Below are 21499 nucleotides of genomic sequence, written 5' to 3'. Positions count from 1 at the left end.
CACCATTCAAACCTTTATAAAATCTACACAAAGTCATTACTTTATTTTTTCTCCTAGCACATCTCATCATGTAATCACTGTGTTCTATATTTATTGACAAACTTGTTCTCTAATTTTATATTGTTCCATAGGTTTAAAAGTTTATTCCTGTAAGACTAAGGTAGGTACTTCTCTTGTATTTTTTTTGATTCATTTTAGTTTAATAAATTATGAGAGGTTTACCTCTTTTCTCTAGATGATCCTCAACATCTCCTTAATAAAGTTTAACTTCACTAATGAGCGTTATCTTAACAAATCTAAATCTCCTATTACCGGACAAGTTGTGTCACTTAAATAATTGATCAATATTACGAATTCACATATCAAAGATTCAAGGATCATGATAACCATAAAAAATAAAGGCTTTTATTTTGTTAGAGCTTATGACATACTTACCAAGATCATATTTAGAATAACTCAAATGAGTCATATTGGTAGTGCTCATGGTGAACTTGTTTATAATAGTTATTCTTGTGATATTTATTGATTTTTGGGTGTCTTGTTCAAGAACCCTTTTAGGGTTAAGTTCTTTTAAATATGTTGGTCATCTAGGTTTGCAGTTCCTTTTAAATGGCCTTAAGAGAATAAGAGTCAGTCCTATGGCAAGTGTAAAATTAAATTTGGACACTAGATTATAATATAAATGCATGCAACATTAATTTAGAAATAGAATTGAGATCATATACAATTTTTATAAGTCAATCACAATATAAAATAAAGCTAATTTCATTTTATTTTTTATTTTTTAATGTGGAGATAAACACTAGAAATTTTTTGAGCATGCAACGTTATACCCATAAGTGTAAATAATTAATTAAATAAAGGTTATAATTTATAATTAGTTTTGATAAGCTCATAATTAATAAAAAAGACTAATGATAAAATTTGAATGACAAAATCTAAAGTGAGCAAAATATAGGAATATGTCATAAGATGATAATATTTTTTTAGACACAAAAAATTATTATTAATGATAAGTTGAATAACAAGTGTATTATGAAAGAAATAAATTCAACTAATTAAAGTGTTAAGTAATTTACTGAACAAATTGTTTAATGTTGACAATAGACTACTAGGATCACTTTTAACTTTTGATGTCGTAGATTTCATGGAGTTGCTCTCGTGATGTCTCAAATAATATCCTTTTGCTGCTTTCACTTCTCCTTTTTTCCCTCTCTTTTCTCTTTCTTTTACTATCACTTTTAACTTTTTTTTAAGGAAATTTACAACTAATTAAAAGAAAACAAACTAAAATAAATAAATAATAAAATCTACAACTTTGCAAAGTTTATTCAATTTATGATAAATTGATCTAATGTCAAAAATTTACATATAAATAATAAAATCCTAATCAAAATCAAATTTGAGCTTAAAACCCACAAACTAATAAAAATTTAATAAAATAACATAAACTGGACTCCAATAATAAAGATAAATAAAATCTAATAGTACGAGCTTGGATGAGCTTAATTTCTCAACCAAAAAACAAGGAGTTGGACTACCCTCAACTATCAATGATTATACGCGTGTGTAAATCATGTCTTAGATCCAAAGTTCCTATCAACATGTTTTGGCTTAACACTTCACTAAACACTATTCATAGTGATTATTTGTTTTTGGTATTTATATATTTTTTTAAATCTGTTTTTTTTGAAAAAAAAAATTCATCATTTAATAATTGGTCTATTAAAAATTAAGATTCATGATTTATTATAGTTTGTTTTTTATATGATTATTCTAGGCTTATGACCTTCATTATGGATATGGCGTGTTAATTTGGCTGGCTGAAAGTTTTTTTTAATTAGTATTTTTTTTAATTTCATCCTTTATAGTTCAACTTGACGGTTCATGAATTTAATAGGTTAACTCGGGTAGACTTAAGTTTTTTTTTTAATTATATTTTTTTTTCAAATCTATTATTTAATATTGGATTAATTGGAAATTGAATTTTATAATTTATTTTGATTTTTTTATATGAAATTATCATTGTCTCATGATTTAGGTTGCATATTTGTTTTATATTTTAGTTAACCCGATCACATCGGGTGGTGCGGGCCAATGATCTAATAGTCACTAAACTTTGTGATTGTGCTCACATATGGTAGACTAATTTTGCCATCAAGTTTCAAGCGTTTAATCGTATCATATCATGAGAATATCCTATTGATCTCCTTAACTTCCATCTTTACTTGTTCTTCTAGCTTATCTCTTTGAATCCATATTGAGGAATTAGACCAACAAAGAACATTTTGCTACTTTGATGGGCTAAAGGCTGATATTTGTCACGATTTTAATTCATTTGTTGGTACTCACCCCTTTGCTCACAAAAGAGCAAATAAAATAGTAGACTTACATGCCAAAGATGAGGAGGATGGAAGTGATGGATCTGGAGGTAAACCATTGAATTTGTTTTATATACCCATAAAGGTGAAAAACTAGACCTTAGGGATTCATGTTTTGGTGATAAATTAGTCAAAGAGAGCTTTGGATTATTTAGTTTTCTATGTGAATTACATATGCATAAAAGAGAATAGCAGCTTGTTAGCATTAAATCCATATATTGGTAGGCTATTTTTAATGAGGATTGAGTTGATATAGCTACTCATTCATTGAATAAATGGGTTATAAAATGGTATCTTAACTTCAAATTAGCCAATCTCCTCGGCATTTCTTATATTCCATCCTCGTGGTTTCAACCAAAATGATTAATAGGAGCATTGGATTAATAATCTTTTTTTCATAATTAACCAAAATGGTGCATACGAGAGCATTTGTTTTTCCAATCATTAATAGTTTTGGAGGAGTGGATACTATTGATAAGGAAAAGATTACTGATTTATTAAATGAAAAAGTAAATTGGATTGCAATTACTGAAGTCATCACTAAATGTATTGTATGCCAAGGCTATTATATTTTTTTGTGGCAATCAAAGCATAAAGAAATTGAAACTAAGTGAGAATGAAAAAGGTGCAGCTCAAAAGAATAGAAGAGAAGGATTGAGTTTTAACTTGGCACATAATGGAAAGCCAAAAATTTTGCTTGTGGATCAAATTCCAAAGAAAGAATATTGTGTTGTTGATTCATCGAAGGATGAGAGTTGAAAAGGCTTGAAAGGTTTTAAGGTCTTTGGATATTTAAATGAGCCTAAGCATGTAAGATGTTAAGGCTGTCTCCTAGGGCATACAAGGAAAATAATTTGAAGGTGAGATCATAAAAATTATGAAGGCAGTCTCCTGACATTGGATTGTTTTTGAGATAGCTTTGTCAAAAGTGAATGAGGTTCCATTAGAAAATATTTTCCTAGTATCAGTGTTATTGGTTGGGAATCATTCCAAATTGGCTTGAAAGATTATAATGAGTGAAAATCGCTTCAAGTTTTGTTCTACAATTTTATGCAATATTTGTTCGAATCTTTTGAGCTTTAACTAGATATTTGAAGTAGTTGATTCAATTACTACAAGTAATTTGCAATGATTTTCTTTCCCCAATGTTGTTTAAGAATGTTTTTGATGATCTAAATCTAAAGACAATGCAATTAGTCTTGAAGGAAAGACATTGTTAAATTTCCCACTACTAGGTGTGTCTTGGATCTTAGTTGGATTTTTTTATGATTTGGTCTAGACTCATGTCACCATGTCATTGTTTAAAACAATAGGTTGCTTGTGAAAGTCATAATTTTTTTGGATTGTCTTACATTTTTTTTAGATAGAGAATAAAGGAATTGGTGGATAAGCTTTTTGGTTAAAATATGCTAACTGCTAGTCCTTTTATAGGAATAACTTGTATATAGTTATGGTTTTGTTTCATTGGGAGCATGTGAGAAAGACTTCAATGTAGTGTGGTTTCTAGGAGAGAAGTTAATTCCCATAACCATCATAAGCAAGAAAATTTGGTGATTAATTTTGAGGGGTGGAACTCAACTGGTCATGTTCTTAGTTTGCTCTCTAAAATTCACCAGTTCGAGTTCTCAGATTTTAGGGCCATTAGAGGCTTACATTGTTTTTAATTTCAGGGTCTGTGAGATTAGTTAAAGTGCGCGCAAGCTGGCCTGGACACCCACGTTAATCTAAAAAAAAAGAAATTTTTTTGGTGATTTCATCTAGGAGTGTGATTTGTGATCAAACCAAATTACATATGGTTTAATTGGTCTAAATTCGGTCATCATCACCAAAAAAGAGGTAAACATTGTGTCTGCATTTAGATTGTTAGGTTTTGTTGGCCGGATTAGATCATACTAGTTCATGTGCTCTTGCATTCTTATAGATATAAACAAAATGAGTTTTATAATACTAGTACATGTGGTCCTTGTTTTTTTAATTTGAAATAATTCAAAAATTGAGTTTTTTACGATTTTATTCTCATTCAACTTTTTTTTCTATCAGATTTAATCTTTATTATTTTAATTTTTTTATTTCATCCTTTAATATTAAATTGGTTGAGAATTGAATATTTTGATTGAACCAAAGTCTATAATTTCACGAGTGCAAGTTTGAAAGATTAACTCGGGTATAAGAGGTTCACCCAAGTTTGCTTCCCCCCCCTTTTTCTAAGCTCATGTTTTTCAATCTCATCTTTCAACATTTATTCAATTGGAGATTGGGTTCCGTTATTTTTTATTTGTTTTTTATAAGATCTATCACAGATTTTGAAAATGATTGGGGTTATCTCGGATCTTTTAGTCCTTTTTTTTTGTTAAATTTATCCTTTAATTTTTTTTGTTTTGTTTTTGAATTAAATTAAATTAATTGATTAATATAAGCATGAAATGCTCACTTCATTATATTTTATATGGTTTGCTTTCCAGATCGTTGCTTTAACTGCTCGTGCAGTCTTTTTCAGTGAAGGTTTTATTTATTCATTAATTAACAGTTTTTTTATGAAAAACTTGCAGCAATTATTGATGAATATTGCAATAGTAGAAAAACTATAAAAAACATAAGATTTAATGTGGTTTGACAATATGAATACATTCATTGGAGCCGGGAGCTTTTATTTTTTCACAAAATCAAAATAGGGTTACATGATATGGATTTATAGTAGATCCTAAACCTTCCAAAAAAACCTACCTGCCCAATAATTTTTTCTAATACCCCTTTACCGTAACCCTCCAACCTATTAATTGTCTCTTACAACTAAACAAGACATAAATCCTAGAGAGACAAATGTTGTTGTTCCACTCTGCTTCACTCTGATATTTGCCTATAAGCCATAAACTACAACAATCTTCATATTGGTGGGTATTCAACCTTTAAGAGAAAATTAAGGAAAACTCCACCTGGAACAATAAGTTGGGACGTCTTCCATTTAGCAGACGGAGGCATTAATTAATTTAAAGTAATGCCTGAATTTATTTATGGTAACAAGTTTTATCAATGTGTATTCTCAAAAGTGAATTTTTTTAAGCAATAGTTCATTAGAAGAAACCAAATCCCTGATCCTATAAAACCTCACATCCATGTGCTGGATTATTTATTAAGTAAATGACACTCTATCATAATGTAATTAAATTTAATTCTGTTGAATACTCAACTCTTTAACCAAACCTGTAAGCTACAAGACTTTCTTGGCAATCTTAACCACTAGCCATTGCCAATATTCTAACTTAGTGATAGATAGTGCAATTAGAGACTGAACCATAGACTTTCAACAAATAGGCCACTTTACAAGAGTAAATACATAACTTGTGGTAAACCTTCTATGATCAAAGTCCCATGCATAGTCTGCATCTACATTTCCCATAATTGAAGGATTACCCTATTGTCTACTAAACATAATACCATAGTTTGTAATACCTTTTAAGCATTTGAAGATCCATTTGTCCAATTATGTCATTTTGAATTTGATAGAAACTTGCTCACCACACTGATTGAGTGTGCTAAATCTAGTCTTATACAAACCATAACATACATTAAATACCCTACTGCACTAGCATAAGAGACCTTTGACATGTCTTTCTCTTCATCATCTATCTTGAGGCAATGTGCAATAGATAATTTGAAATGATTTGCTAATGTGTACTCGCTAGTTTTGCATTATACATGTTGAATCTTGTCAACACGTTCTTAACATAACTACATTGAGATAACCGCTATCGCCTAGTAGTTTTATCTCTGTGAATCTCTTTTCCAAAATTATTCTTAGTAGCACCGCACCCAAATCTTTCATGTTAAATTCTCTACTCAACAAAATCTTTAACTTGTTGACCTCACTCATAAAAAATATGAAAGAATCACCATTAAGGCTCTTTATGCAAACACAATAGTTATATTCATATTTTTTATAGACAATCCTGATTAGGTTAGAGTCAAATCACTTGTACCATTGCTTTGGAGATTGTTTCAATCTATAAAGTGATTTCCTTGATTTACAGACCAAGAGTTCCTCTTCAGGTTGACTATACCTTTTTGATTGTACAATGTAAATTTGCTCCTCCAAATCACCATGGAAAAAGCTGTCTTAACATCCATATGCTCTAACTGCATATCAAAATATGCCATCAAGCTTAACACTGCTCTAATGAAGTAATTATATGGGAAAATATCTCATTATAGTCAACCCTTTTTTTATGCGAGGAATGCTTTGGTCCTAGATAAGCCTCGAACTTCTCACCCTTTTTTTTCATATATTGCCTTTTTTTTTTATAAACTCATTTGCATTTTATTGTCCTCTTTCTCTCTAGAATATAGAGACTCTATTTCTTCTTTCATAGCACTCATCCATATATTTTTATCTTGATCGTGTAATGTCTCTTGAAAACTAGGAGTAACAAGTACATGAGAGACCAAATCTTCAAATCCATACCTAATGGGTGGCTTGATAGTGCGTTTAGGCATGCCCAAAGCTATATTGTCATGTTACTGATCTTTTGAACTAGCATTCTTTGAATTCTCAATGATTTCTTTCTTTCTTAATATGAGTATTTAGATTCACTTACACCTCATGGTTATTATTGTTGCAATTATCTGGTACTTGAATCTTTTTTTGTTAGTATGCTATAGCATGACTTTTTCATAAAACCACATTTTTATTGATCACCACTTTATTTGCCTACAGATCCTATAGTTTGAAACCTTTCACCCTTTTTTATACCCTAGAAAAACACATTGTCTAAACTCTGCATAAGTTTGGCATCTCATCACTAGAAAAATACACCTAGGTTGGATATACAAAGAGTAGTCAAACATTAACTTCAGATATAAATTTGAAAAATCTATGGTTATCTTTTAAATTGTATTTTTAAATTGTATTGATGTCAGATAATATATTTTAAATCTTCTGCATCTGATTTGTTTCATGTGCATCAAACATCAGTATGGGGCTAATTCATTAATAAATATCATATTAAAAAATGGTAATAGATATCTCATGCATATACATGCTTTCCTTTTATATTGGAAAGAGGGTATAGCAATTGTGTTTATGTTCTTAACTCTCTACTTTTTAGCTTTGTTTCTGTGTTGAGTGTCTTGTAAGGTGTCACTACTCTGATGAACCTTTGGGGCTCGTTTTGTATCATCTTGAAGATTAATGTTGAAGAAAGACAGGAAAGCTAATCCAATGACTACTTCTGCGTGGCTTGCGGCAGTAAATTTGAGAAAAGCAACGCTTACTGTATAAGAGTGTGCTGGTAAAAGTGCACAGATTTGATTCATTCCTTTTCATTCCATTCAGTTTGAGCTTCCTTTAATGATCTTTAGATTGAACACGCCACTCTGTTTCAGATTCTGTCAGTCATAATATGTCTAGCAAGGGACTGGAGTTTGTTTCTCAGCTTGTTAATTTCTTTAATAACGATTCTGGGAAATTGACTATTGTTTTATGGTAGCTTTATACTTTGTTCGGACAATATTGAAGCACAGAATTCGGTTGCTTATACATGTCTTGTTTTCATTTGCAGCGTGGATGATTGATTTCCTAATGTCACTTTCCATTTTGAAAAATCAGTTATCTTGAAAGTTTATCCACACGAGTATCTGTTCTCCTTTGTAAGTATTTCACTGCAAAAATTCATACTGCTTTGGTTGTGCAGTTCTCTAGCACATCTTTTATTCCTTTTCTTTTAGAATAGCTTCTCATCTCCACATGGTACCTTAGCAGACTGCAGGCCTCAAATCTGAATCATCCAGTGTTATATGTAATGGACTTGATTTAAAATTAAATCAAGTTGAAAAGTAATATTTGCATGTTGTGGACATGATTTTGTAGGTGAAAATGGTGATTTTAGGTGACTGGAATGTGCAAAATACTGGCTGGTTGGATTTTTCTTGTATGTGTGTGAATGGGTACATCAATGCTTCTCTGGATCATTCATTGCTGTTTTCCAACTTCTTATGATTATAGCGAGAACCCATGTCAATTGTTTGGCTTAATCCAAGGCCTAATTTGTTAGATCTTTGGTTAGACAACTTCTTTGGTGAAGCCCTTTGTCTTGTAGAGGTTGCTCATAGTTAAAATTAAGCAAACAAGCACAGGGAAGAAGATTGTTAGCGGATAATGATATGTGGCTTCAGTTAAACAATTATATGTGTGTGTGCACGTGTGTGGGTGTGTTTAGGGTTGCTAGATCATGTTTACAATACCATAGTCACGTGTACAATACCCTAATACACACTAAAGGAGTATAGGTATAGGGCCTTGTATAAGTATAATTATAATACAACCCGTGTATACATTGGTCCATAATATCAAGCATTGTAATATGTCTAGAAAGTCAATTCTTTGATGGCCAATCCTTCATTGATGCCTTGCCTTTCTTCTCAGATGCATATCTTGTAGGGCACAATGCTTTATTTATTCCTTGGTGAATTTCTGATTTGTGTTTGTTACCAAAATCTTCACATGCATAAATGATCATTTACATGTTTGGACTTTTACAGGAAGGTATGTGGTGCACTGGATGGCAGAACAGTGGCCTGCAATCGAGGGATAGAAGGAACGTGACAATTTTGGAAGGTATAAACAAAATACGTACTTTTTCTTTGACTGCTTCAATCCTTAAAATAAGAAATGCTTAAGCCTCACGGGCACCATACATAGATTCTTGACTCCTCTATCAGGAAGAGGGATGCGGAGGCTTGTTGACCATGTAAAGTGGATGTTTGGTATCACTTTCTTATGATTGTAAACTACCATGAAATAGAAATCATATTTGGCACGAGCACCATACAGAGATTCTTGACTCTCCTCTATCAGGAAGAGGGATGCGGAGGCTTGTTGACCATGTAAAGTGGATGTTTTGTATCACTTATGATTGTAAACTATCATGAAATAGAAATCATATTTGGCAGTGTGAGGGATCACTATTCAGTAGAAAGGGACTGCGACTGTAATCATTCACCAGCTAAAACTTTAATAATTTCCGAAGTTCTCCTAATCCTTGCTCTACTTTATTTTTATGTCTAATTTAGTATTTTTAAAGAAGTTAAGTCTTGTATGATCTTGAAAATGAGGCCTTTGGATGGACTGAGTATTATCAATCATAGTTGTCTTAAGTGATATTTATATGAAGTTTTTAGAATCATATTTGACAGCGAGGACAGATCAATATTCAGTGCAAGGGGACAACTGCTGAGATTATCCATCAGTAGAAACTAGATCATTTGTAAAATTCTTCGAATTCCTTTCTCTTACTATATTTTCTTGTGCATATTTATTACTTTCAAATAAGCTAGTCTTGTATGATCTTGAGAATCAGATCATGGTTGTTTATATTAGAATAACACAAAGATAGGCACTTTCAAATAAACAACCATTTATACTTTCAAATAACACAAAGATAGGCCACAACTGCTGTTTTACATTTCTTTCTTATGCAAGTGGTTGTTTATATTAGAATATGATTCGATGACTTGTGGTCTATCTTTGTGTTATTTAGACATGCCCATATTATCATCAAGAAAAACTTACGGTCTCTGCTTTTATTGTGGGGATCAAGTTCCTGTTGTACCCGCCCTAGATATACAATAAGTTTTCAAGAAATGCTAAGATTAGATTGATGGGACTGGCATACTAACTTGACATGAAGTGATATGTAATTTTAGCATAAACTGGAATACATTACTATAGATTTTAATAAAAAAGGATCTGCACCTTTAAAACTTCATGTTGAAATAACTGCGTTGTATCAATCAGTTTGGATTTAGAATTTCAACCGAATGCTAATTATTCCTATATCCTAGTTTGATCCCCTTCTCTGGCTCTTTGTTTTGTTAATTTCCTTCGTTTAGGCATGCTAAATTATAGCTGTAATGTTGCTGCTTCTAGTTGTTCTAAATTACAGACGTGTTAAGGTGAGAATCACATTCTTTACATGTTTGATTTGACCAATTTAGTTGAGCCTGAATGACAAGGTCCTTGTTTAATGTTAATGCTATATAAACTGAAAAATCAGTGTTTCAGGAAGGAACCAATCAATACTAATCAAATCGCTTGAATGGAAAGAATCATTGTTTATAATTTGCTTGATATTTACATGTTAATCCTCAACACTTGGAACTGGCTGAGCTCAAGCCAAAAGCTGAAGATCTTGCATGTCATGTTTTGGTCTGAAGTTTTTGAAAGTTCTGAGAATTAATGCTACCATTGTTTTGACTTATCGCTGAAGATTGCTGGGTAAAAATCATAAATGCAGTTAGAATTTAGTTGCATCCTGATCCATTTACGCTGAAATTGTTGTTGATTTCAGGCTTTTCAAGCATCAAAGTGCAGGATGAACGAACTTGAACTGTACATTTAGTAGGCTATCACTCTGTTAGTTATGCTTGTTGTTTGCATGTGGACGGGCTATATTGTTTTTGTTGCTAAGTACACTAGTGCTCAGTTCAGTTTGCTGAAATGCCACAACCAATACAGAATAGCAATGGTCAAAATGAAGATATAGAAAATCAGATATTAAAAAAGAAATCATTAGATTTATTGATGAATGGTGGAATATAATTTTTTTTTTCACTGGACATTCACTTGGCGTAATATTTTATTCCCATTGTGAACAGGGGAAACCCACAAAGCTTACAGCTAGTCCCAGAGATATTTTACATGGCTTAGGTCTTCTAGTAAATGCAATTATAAGATTATATTTAATTTGTCCCCTTATATTACACAAGTCTGACAATATGCACCTACTGGTTTGAGGTTCCTTTGTCGTTGTCTAGCTTAAAGCACCACCTCATAAGCCTACACAGAAGCCTGATTGAATCTGATGGGATTTCGAAGACACTCGTCCATTTTGACCTGTGAAAATTGAGAACATGTAAATGCGGGTAACAGAGTGGAGACAAGGGATCGGAAATGAAGCATAGAAATCTGCATGCATTTACCCAACATGGCTTGGAAAATAGTACTTAAAGAAGGGGAAGAATCCCACAAGGAGGAGGTAAGCTTTTCTTATGTTTTTCCTTTCAGCCCTCTTCCTTGCATTCACATTACAAATGTGGTGGTATCCAAATGTCCAATGGCCTCTCTGATGTGTGTTCAACCTTATCCAGAAATATCGACTACGGAGTTTGAAGATCCTAAGCATCATCACTGTTCGAGGAGGATGCCACCCTCATAAAATGCTCGCCTCACTTAGGAATAGCAGCAGGAAAGGTGGATTAGGTTTACCAAGTCAGAGATCAGCATAGTTGATTGATAATCTATGGAATGTACTCTGTGTGTGTGTGTGTGTGTGTAGGATACAACTTTACTCCTGTTTGTCCGGAAATGGCTGGTCTCTGAATGACTGTGTTGTAGTTGTGTGAGCTTGTGCTCAAGTGGCATGATTCTTGGAAGAGGGGTCCCTTGGCGTTGCTCTCTTTTCTTGTTTCTTTTAGCCAACATCGTCCTTGGATAGTACTTATCTTCTCTCCTTTTCCTTCGTTTGACAATTGAGCAATGGTGTTTATATATACACGTAGATCATTAAAGCATGCATGGAAAATGTTCATTATTATTTGTGCTATCCTGTTCTTCGTTTATTGGAGCTGGCTTCTGCCTTTTGTTAGGACAAAAAATCCACTGTTATGAAACATGGACTGACATTGACTTGCAACCGGCTCCGTTAGGGGGGGTTTATTTAAAAATAAAAATAAAAATAAAAATAAAAATAAAAGGACTTAACCTAATAAAAAATCCGAATTCATCTCAATTGTTGATTTTTTTTTTAAGAATTTCTTTTTAAATAATAATGTTTTTTTAAGCATCCTATTTATTTTCTCATTCTAATTGTACTTGTAAAATAATATTTTTAACTTAACCTATATATATAAACTCTATGTGTATTAAGATTAAAATATGTACTTTATATAAATAAAAAAGAAGAATTTTAGTTTTTTTTTTTTTTTGCGTTTCTATTTCTTTTTTTATGATAATTGTATTGTTTTAATATAAGAAGTAATAATTTGAGAAATCAAAATAGATATGAAAACAGTGTAGGTGTAGAATTGATATTACCCCAATAGTTTGGTGATGGATTTGTTTTTATTTTTTAATTCTAACTAATTAATTATATAACATAAAAAACCAAAATGGACGTCAATTAATAGATGCAAATTAATTATTTTTATTAATCTTAAAATTAGAAAACAATTAAAATGTAACTTGCATCAATCTTTACTGCGTGTTGTTTCCTTGGTGAATCAAAGCTATCATAACATATAAATAATAAAAAGACATCTCTATCATAATCAAAGCTATCATTACAATTTTTATTTATCAGCCCTAATAGAGAATTATTCAAAATTAATTTTTGAAGCATCAGATTGTAAATTCTAGCCAAGCTTTGTGAAGAACAAGAGGAGCTGGGACTTGATGAGAATGATTAAAAATACGGCGAGGTCCAAACATAATGCACTTGGAATCCCTGTCCAATGATCCTTTCCAACTCCTGATGCTCCCTGCAACAGTTAGTCTTTCCTCCCTATTCCAGTGGTTAAATCAATTTCGAGGATATTAATTTGAATTAAATTACTAAAAATATAACCATCTCATTTAATTAAAAAAAAAAGTTCTTTGCAGACAAATTAAATGTTTTGTGTTTAAACAAGAAACTAATATAATAAGACATGGTCTTATTTAGATGAAAAAACCTGAAAACTGAATTATTAACTAAAAAAACACATCATATGTAGAATTTATTGGAGCTTTTTACTATACGCTTGTGGGTGATGTATTTATTTGATTATAATTAAGATTAGAGTTTCACAAACATACTTCCAAATCCTACTTAAGGCATCTAAGTGACTCATAATACGAAAGCATTATCTGCAGATTAGAGATTTGATACAAGAAGGAGATACAGTGCTAAGAAGAGAATACAAAATGAAAATGCAAAGGGAAGAACATGGGTTAAATTATTGAAACACACGGTCCACTAGCTAGTGCATTAGAGGCTAAGGAGGATACATGGGAGGCACGTAGATATGTTTACTCGCACTGGAAGGACCAAGAAGATGGGTGCATGAGATACTTCTGATGAGAGTAATTGAAGGAAAATCCTTGCAGGGGTGAGAGTGGCAAGCCTCCATTTACGACACAGTCATCTGGGGCTACCACTTTGAGCAACCTAGGGTTGACGAGAGCTTGAGGAAAGCTTCCACATTTCAAGTGGATGTTGATAACTGGGCACATAGGGCAGTTGTTTTGCACTTCAACCATAAATCTTGGAGGATTACCATTCCCCACTTGAGTCTGCTGGACACTTGGAGCATTGGTTGCACAGTTGGCCCCCGAACCTGCAAATCTCGAAGTCAATTTCTCCTCATTTAACAATGATTTGCTTCTAATAAACATCAGCATTATGTGCAAATGTGCGTGTGAAAGAGAGAAAACGAGAGAAGATCACGTACAGTGGATCAGAGAGGGAAATGTGAGAGATACTGTAAGGAGAAGGAAGGTGAAAGCTTGTTGCTTCTGCATCTTCATGGGGGACGTCCGTTTAGTGAGGATAACAGACTGGGCGATAGAGCTTGTTGATTAGTATATGTAGACCAGCAATGCGAGTTAAAAAGAGGGATTAGCTAGGATTTAAAGCAACTAGAAGGTCTCCTGTGGCTGTGATGCGAGGAGAAGCATTATCGAAAGAGAGAGAGAGTCACATGCAATCTTCACGAATGAAAAAGAAGGCAAATATTGAAAAGCAAGCACTGACAGTTGAGTGGGGACTTGACCATTTATGCTTTAATTTCCCTATCAAACAACTTCCTTCACATGGCCGTCGTCAGAACCATTTTCAAAGCCCGCCTGCCCAAAAATATATCTTTTCTTGGAGCTGATAAGCCTCCTCCTTTTTTCCTCTCAAATCCCAATCACATGCCCCTATTCTACCACGTTTGGGAGTAAAATCCAGACAAGCCATGTGTGCAGAATCACGTACAAAAAAAAAAAAAGTCTCAAATTCTGGATCCCTGCCTGGCTAACCCTACCTAGCTCACTGGGGTAAAAAGGAGAATGTTGATGTGACCTTTTCTTTACTTTCTTTTTATTCTTTGGATTCATGGCTAGCAAAGGGAATGTTTATTTAATATTTTTAAAAATATTTTTAAAAATATTTTTAAATTTTTAAAAATATATTTTTAATATTTTAAATTATTTTAATATACTAGTATAAAAAATAATTTTTAAAAAATAAAAAATTACTAACATATATTTTAACACGAAAAATTATTTGAAAAGTAATCAGAACCACACAGTCAAACAAACTCTAACTACAGTTGTTCTATAATAATTAGATTATTTCATTGTCGCGGGTAAGATTCAATATCTAAGTAGTTGTTATAGACTTTTTTTTAAAAAATATAATAATAATTGATTTGAAATGACTTATTTTTTTAATATGTTCAAAATTAATTTGGATAATCAATAAAAATATAGTTTGAATTAATATAAAGATTTAAAATAATTTTTTTAATAAAAATTAAAACAATAACATATCATATCGATTCAGATTAATCCAAGTTAATTTGCTAATTAACATACCAAGTTATTATTGTTTTTAAGGTTAAGACAACAATAACATCTAAGAGAGGTAGATTAAGTCTTCCACTAATAATAAAAAACATTACATTTAACTCAATTAAACATAATTAACCAACAATAAAATTAAAGCATTTAAAGTAAAAAATATATTATAGAAATTGCAAACTCGATTTTTAATGTGGTCCGACAAGTTCATATCCACTCCTCAAAAATGAATCCTCACCAATACCTTTTTCACCACTTGAAGAAATATTATCTTCAAAAATTTTCACCTTGATGATATACCTGATAATGATCAAGAGTTTTTCACCTAAACTCTTGAATGATTATAATTATTTGAAATGTAGGAATATTACCTTAAAGTGTAAATAATATAATTGAAACTTATATATCTATAGCTCATTAAATAACACTTAAAACATATGAATATGTTTAAGTGTAGTCAATGGAGAATTTATACTCTTGTGAAAAAATATGATGGTTTTAATGCACAAATATAAATATAATTTATAATTGATGATTTAAAATTGTGTTTTTTTTTTAAAAAATAGCTTGTATATGATATATATTTAATTTTTGTACTTAATTCTTCAATTATACATATAGCAAAAATTAGTTATCTTATAGCCATTATCGTTCCTCTAATAGATGAAATGGTCAACCAATTCATATTGTTTAGGACAATTTGTTGATCAGTTTCGGTAAATTTCTAGGTGTTTGTTCCTGATGAAGAAGCAGTCAATTGATTCACTTGATATGGTCAAGTGATTGATTGATTCAACTCATAATCTAAATTTAACAGTTTTAAAACTAGTGAATCTTGAACCAAATAAATAAATATCAATCCTATAATGTATGCAATGTAAAGTATGTGAATTTATTTTAATTTATGCTATCAAGTAAGATATAAAAATTTACAAAATTAGCACTAAAATGAATCCACTTACTTTATATCTTGGACTTGTTGTTTTATTTCTTCATTTAATCCTTCATGTTTGTTGATGATCTTTATATAAATATGTTAGAACATAATTTCAACCAAACATATCATTAGTCCATTTTCATTTAATTATTGTTATCAAAATATATAAATATTAACATGTGACTCAAAGGCCAACAATAATGAGATCATGATAATCCCTATAGAAAGCAAGTAATTTTTTGTTTACAAAATTTAAATTTCAATAAACTTGATGTTCAAAAATAAAATAAAAAAATATTTATTAAAAAAATTAAAAAATTACTCAAGTCAACCCGAGTTAATCTATCAAACTTGAAATCTATGTTATGAGATCATAATAACTTAATGGAAAGTAAATTAAAATAAATTATGAACTCAATTTTAGTTCAACCCAATGAAAGATGAAATTGACAAAAAAAAATCAAGTTAACATGGGTTAACTTACTAAACTCGTTATTCGAGTCATGAGATGAATATTATTTTTTAGAAAATAAATCAAAACAAATCACAAAGTCTAATTTTCAATCAACCCAATATTAAATGATGAAATTAAAAAAAATCAATTAAAAGAAAAAGATAAAAATTTCAGTTAGCCAAATTAACTTATTAAATCTGTAATTTAAATTATAAATTTGAAATAATTTTATAAAAATTATATTGAAAAAAATTATGTAAATGAGAAATAGAGGAAGGAGAAAACAATCATATGAAAAAATTATCAACAAATTTAATGAAAAAATTATCAATAAATTTAATGTTGAAAGATAAAATTTAAATTAAAAAAAAAAACAATACTGTTAATTATACGTGGATTAATAAAAACCTATTCTTTTTTAGTTTTTTTTTTGTTAATAAAATATGTAGCATTTGATAAGACTTGTCGGACACTTAGATGCCGAATATGATTATAATTTTTAAACTCAACCAAAGTAGTTGGATTGATCTAGAGTTTAGCTTTGAAGATTTGTTTTCCACTTATTTATGAAGTAAATTTGGTTAAATTAAAAAAACTTCATGAGTTAATTTGTAAAATTTAGATGAGATTTAACAGTAAATTTGATCAAATTTAGATGAGATTTAACTGTGCTAAATTTTAATATTTTTTTTAATTTTTATATCAAAATACTGTTCTAGTTTTTTTATATAACTATTTTTTTTTTTATCTAAAACATGTTAAAAAATAGAAGTCATGTTATTTTATGATAAATTCAGGTTAAAACGCTGATGTTGAGGAAATCTAACCGATCAAAACCCGAGCCTTAAACTGTATCTAATAACTATGAATATAATACATAAAATGAATGTCTTTGATTTGTATAAATTGAAATAAAACTCAATTATATCTCTTTCTTCAAAAGGAATTTTAGTGACGGGAGAACGACATGAAATAAAATGAAAGTGAATAAAATGGATGAATTGGTGCATAAGTGAATAAAATGTAATGGTTGTTTTATTTCGTATAAATGTTCTTACCGTTGCATGTTCGTCGTATAGCCATGTCCACGCGCTCCCAAGCTTGGAAGCTAAAAACCCTCACCTTGCTCTCAGTCGAGGATGATTATTTTCATTTCGATTCACTTCTATTTTAAAACATAATTAAATTGATTTTTTTTTAAATAAAACCTAAAATTAAAAATTAAAACCGGTTCAAACCTCCTATATTCGGTTCGGTTATTTGATAATTTTTTTTTTAAAAAAAACCGAACCTGCCACAATTTTTCTCTCCAACAACAATCAAAGCAACCGATTCACGCTAGGAGTAGATCAATGTCGCGAGATCTACTAGTTAGGGAGCGATCGCGTTCTCATAGCCTTACAGAATACAAGGCTCTTTCGACAAGAAAAAGACACCATGACATGGTTGATAATGACTCTGATGGTGAAAGAATGTCTCGAAATAGCAGGGATCTGCGACATGGCAGTAGAGATTCGTTGAGAAATGTGGATAGGGAAAGCAGTGTTACTTACAACAAGCCTTCGGATGGAGAGGACCGGTGTCGCAACAAGATTTCACAGGATACAGAGAGAAGCAAGGAGAGGGAGAAGGAGACGGCCGCTGGGATTAGAATAGAAAGCATTTTTTTTACTCACCCCTGCTCTTAACGCTTTAAGCTTTATCTAAAATCAATGGAAAAATATCTTTGCTCTGTATTCCGAAAAACAAAAAGCCTATATTCAAGGGGAAAATAGTCCTTTTAACGGAATCTATTTCTCATTATACAATTGCGCGGGGTTAAAATAGTCTATTACCTTTTTTGAACAGTTAAATGGCATTACTACCCTTAGAAAACTAACAGGTTATAAAGGCTTTTACATTATTTTATTTTTAAAAAAATAGTAAAATAACAAAATCAAGAACAAGAATGAAAGATGTCGTCCCATTCATTTACATATTTAGAACTTGAATTTTAGCTAGGATTTTAGTTGAACACTATAATATATTGAATTAATAAAATTTTATTGACTTAATTATATCTAATTTAAACTGGATTAATATTAAAAATTTAAAAATAAAAATAATTGATTAAGGTTGACTTTATGACTTAATAACATAAATACTTTTTTAGGTATGTTTTTAAATCAATTTATAGCTTTAATAGCTTTAATTGTAAGAGTTTTTCAATATTTATGGATATTTTGAATTATTTTATATATCAACTAAATTTTTTTTAATGATTTTTTAAGAGTTAACTTTGTATATTTAAATTATCTCAAGAAAACTACTATAAACTAGTTTGATTCTTCACGTTATGATTCTTCATGTTTTGCTATGAAATATCAATTGACTTAATAACTTATATATGTTTTTAGGTATGATTTTTTAATAATTTATTTCTTTAATTTCATCCTTAAATGCAACCAATTGGGTTCATAGAGATCGATGCCTTTTGCAAAATATTCATTGGTTATAAATTTCTTCAATTTAATTTTTAATTGATCTAAAAACTTTGATTTTCTTATGATTTTGCCCTTGATTTCAATCAATTAACTTGGTAAAAATTAATTTTGATCTCCTAAAATTCCAATCTTCTCAATTAATCCTAAATTTAGGCTTCTAAACTTAATTTTGTTTATCAATTAAGCCCTAATAAAATTAATTTGACTTATTTAAAGTATAATTAAGTCCTTAATCTAATTAAATCCTTCAATTGGACCTAAATTAATTCCTAAACAAAATTTAAATTTAAATTGACCCATGATTAAATCAAATTGGCCTATTAATTAAAAATCTAATTATGTTCTTAGGATTAATTTTTAAGTAGATTCTTGCAATAATCATTTTATTTGACCTTTAATCTGTATTGTCTCTTTCTTTTTGGATAAAATACAGTACAATCAAGTTTCTGATTTTGTCTAAAATTATAGCTTGATTTTTTTTGCTTTTGCTAAAACACCAACCTTCTTGTTATTATTTTTATTATATTTTTTAATATTTATTTATTTTTATTTTGAAAAGAAATAAGATGAATTTTGGAAATAACCCAAAAATAAATTATGACATCATCATAGATCTCTATATCACAACTTTCCATACGATAATGCAAAACATTAATTTGCATTAAAAGAAAACTTATGTATGTGTATATTAAATTCATACATCTCCAAAATAAAATTAAAGTTTAATCATTACATTACAAGTTATTCATGATTCAAAATAATTTCAAAGTAAACACATAATATTTCTAGTCTAGATAATAAAATATAAGATAGAATAAGGATCACTCCTAGCATGAATGAGATGTCGTTACAAGCTTAAGACATTTTCATTTCAATTTCTCACTTAATCCCTTTTTATTAGTTTACTTAAAAATTAAAAAGAAACTTTTATAATCCCCACACATTCATGCATACATGCACTTCATCTGGACAACCTCCACCGATTTGGTCTTATATTAAGAACAATATATAAATAGAGTAGAAATTAATTAATCAATTTCTAACCAACTTAATTTAATCATTCAAGAATATTATTCTTTATTTAAATCATAATTGATGTCATAAAGTTCATTTTCAAATGTGGTTTATTTGCATAAAAAATCTAAGATGCAACACTATATTTTTACTAAAAAAAAGAAAATCCAATTTTTCTTTTTACGCACCTAGACTACCAATTTTATAACTCACTAAAGTTGTCTAATACAATCCTAATTTAACCTCACCTCAAATTGTTTGTCCATATCTAGAGTTTTAGCATTCTAAATAAAGCGATGTCAATCTTATTAGAAAGCTAACATCACTAGCTATATTTTTTATGAAGGAACCCATTATAAATCATACATTTTCATGTTTTAATTTTCTCTGTAATTAAAGAAACAAAACTATCTAGTTTTTATCTAATGGTTAAATAAACAACCAAATATATCTATTTAACTTCTCACAACTTAAAACAACCATTGCCATGTTTTGCATCATATAACATCACTAAATAAAACCTTATAAAACCAACCAACCCAATTCACACTAACAATGGAATAATTTAGATAAAATCTATTATAAGCTTTTATTTATACATTAACACATATCAATTTTTTTAAAATCAACAAGCTCATTAAATTAACCAAACTCTCTTTTCCCAAGCATAAGGTGGTGACACCCTATATAACCCAACACTTCAAATTTTTCCCTAATTATTCATGATTTTAGATTATTTTAACTCTACACTAACTCAATTCCATCATTTCACATCAATTCCTCAATATCCCTAAAATCCACTTAAAAACCCTAACATAATATTTATGATTAAAGCATCAATTAGTGATCAAATTCAATTAGGCTTGCATATTAAAGTCCAAGGCCTCCTACCTAATGATAAAGTGTGTTTTAATTCCTAACCTATTTAAAATTTTCAACTCCTCTTTATTATTCCTCTTGGCCAACCCCTTTATCTCTTTAACTTTCATAACTCTTTTACTTAATTTAGCTAATTTCTTCCTTGGATGAAGTTTCCCCTGCTAGGTAACCTTAATCTCATATAAACCTTGCTAATTTTTGTGATTTTTCTCTAAATTAGGTGAAATGAATTGAAAATTTCCTTCCCCCTATTTTCTCTATATGCTATCAATTTTGAGGAGGAAGAAATAGAGCATTTATAGCTCTAACTTTTCATAGTTACACATTGACCCCTCATGGTTCTATTGTTTTGTTTTTGTCCCCATTTATTTTCTCTTCTAAAAATTTATGTTATGCACTCCTTTATCACTTTTAATTTCACCCTTTTTATTTAATTTAATCTAAGTTTCCTTAAAACTAGCCTAACTCTTTTTATCTCCGGGTTTAATTTTTAATATCTCAAAATATTTTAGATAGGGCTTACATGGTGGCTTGATATGAAAAGTTTAGGTGGTTGGTAGTAGATGATGTCTATTAAATTAAGGTGATTGATAACTATGGTAGTAGTAGATGATGTTTAGTAATTGGTACCTATAAAAAGTCCATTTTAATGGATATGAGAACTCTTTGATGGTAAAGTTAATAACTTTATAGAGAAAAAAATTGTAATGATATTTTAGAAAGATAGACTATAAAAATATATATATTAAAAATGTT

The 21499-nt window shown here is 30.1% G+C and overlaps 1 protein-coding gene across 1 annotated transcript; it reads right to left on the bottom strand.

Moving 5' to 3' along the window:
• Nucleotides 1–13227: 13227 nt before the first annotated feature.
• Nucleotides 13228–14150, bottom strand: LOC105138409 (PHD finger protein). Its single transcript, XM_011044464.1, has 2 exons — nt 13863–14150; nt 13228–13748 (listed from the first exon to the last, which is right to left on the bottom strand). The coding sequence occupies exons 1-2, from the start codon at nt 13936–13938 to the stop codon at nt 13441–13443; spliced, it is 384 nt and encodes a 127-aa protein (XP_011042766.1). The 5' UTR covers nt 13939–14150; the 3' UTR covers nt 13228–13440.
• Nucleotides 14151–21499: the final 7349 nt, after the last annotated feature.

This window comes from Populus euphratica, unplaced genomic scaffold, assembly GCF_000495115.2.
Source record: "Populus euphratica unplaced genomic scaffold, PopEup_1.0 scaffold102.1, whole genome shotgun sequence".
Taxonomy (NCBI): Eukaryota; Viridiplantae; Streptophyta; class Magnoliopsida; order Malpighiales; family Salicaceae; genus Populus; species Populus euphratica.
This window is presented reverse-complemented; position numbering and strand designations above follow the sequence as displayed.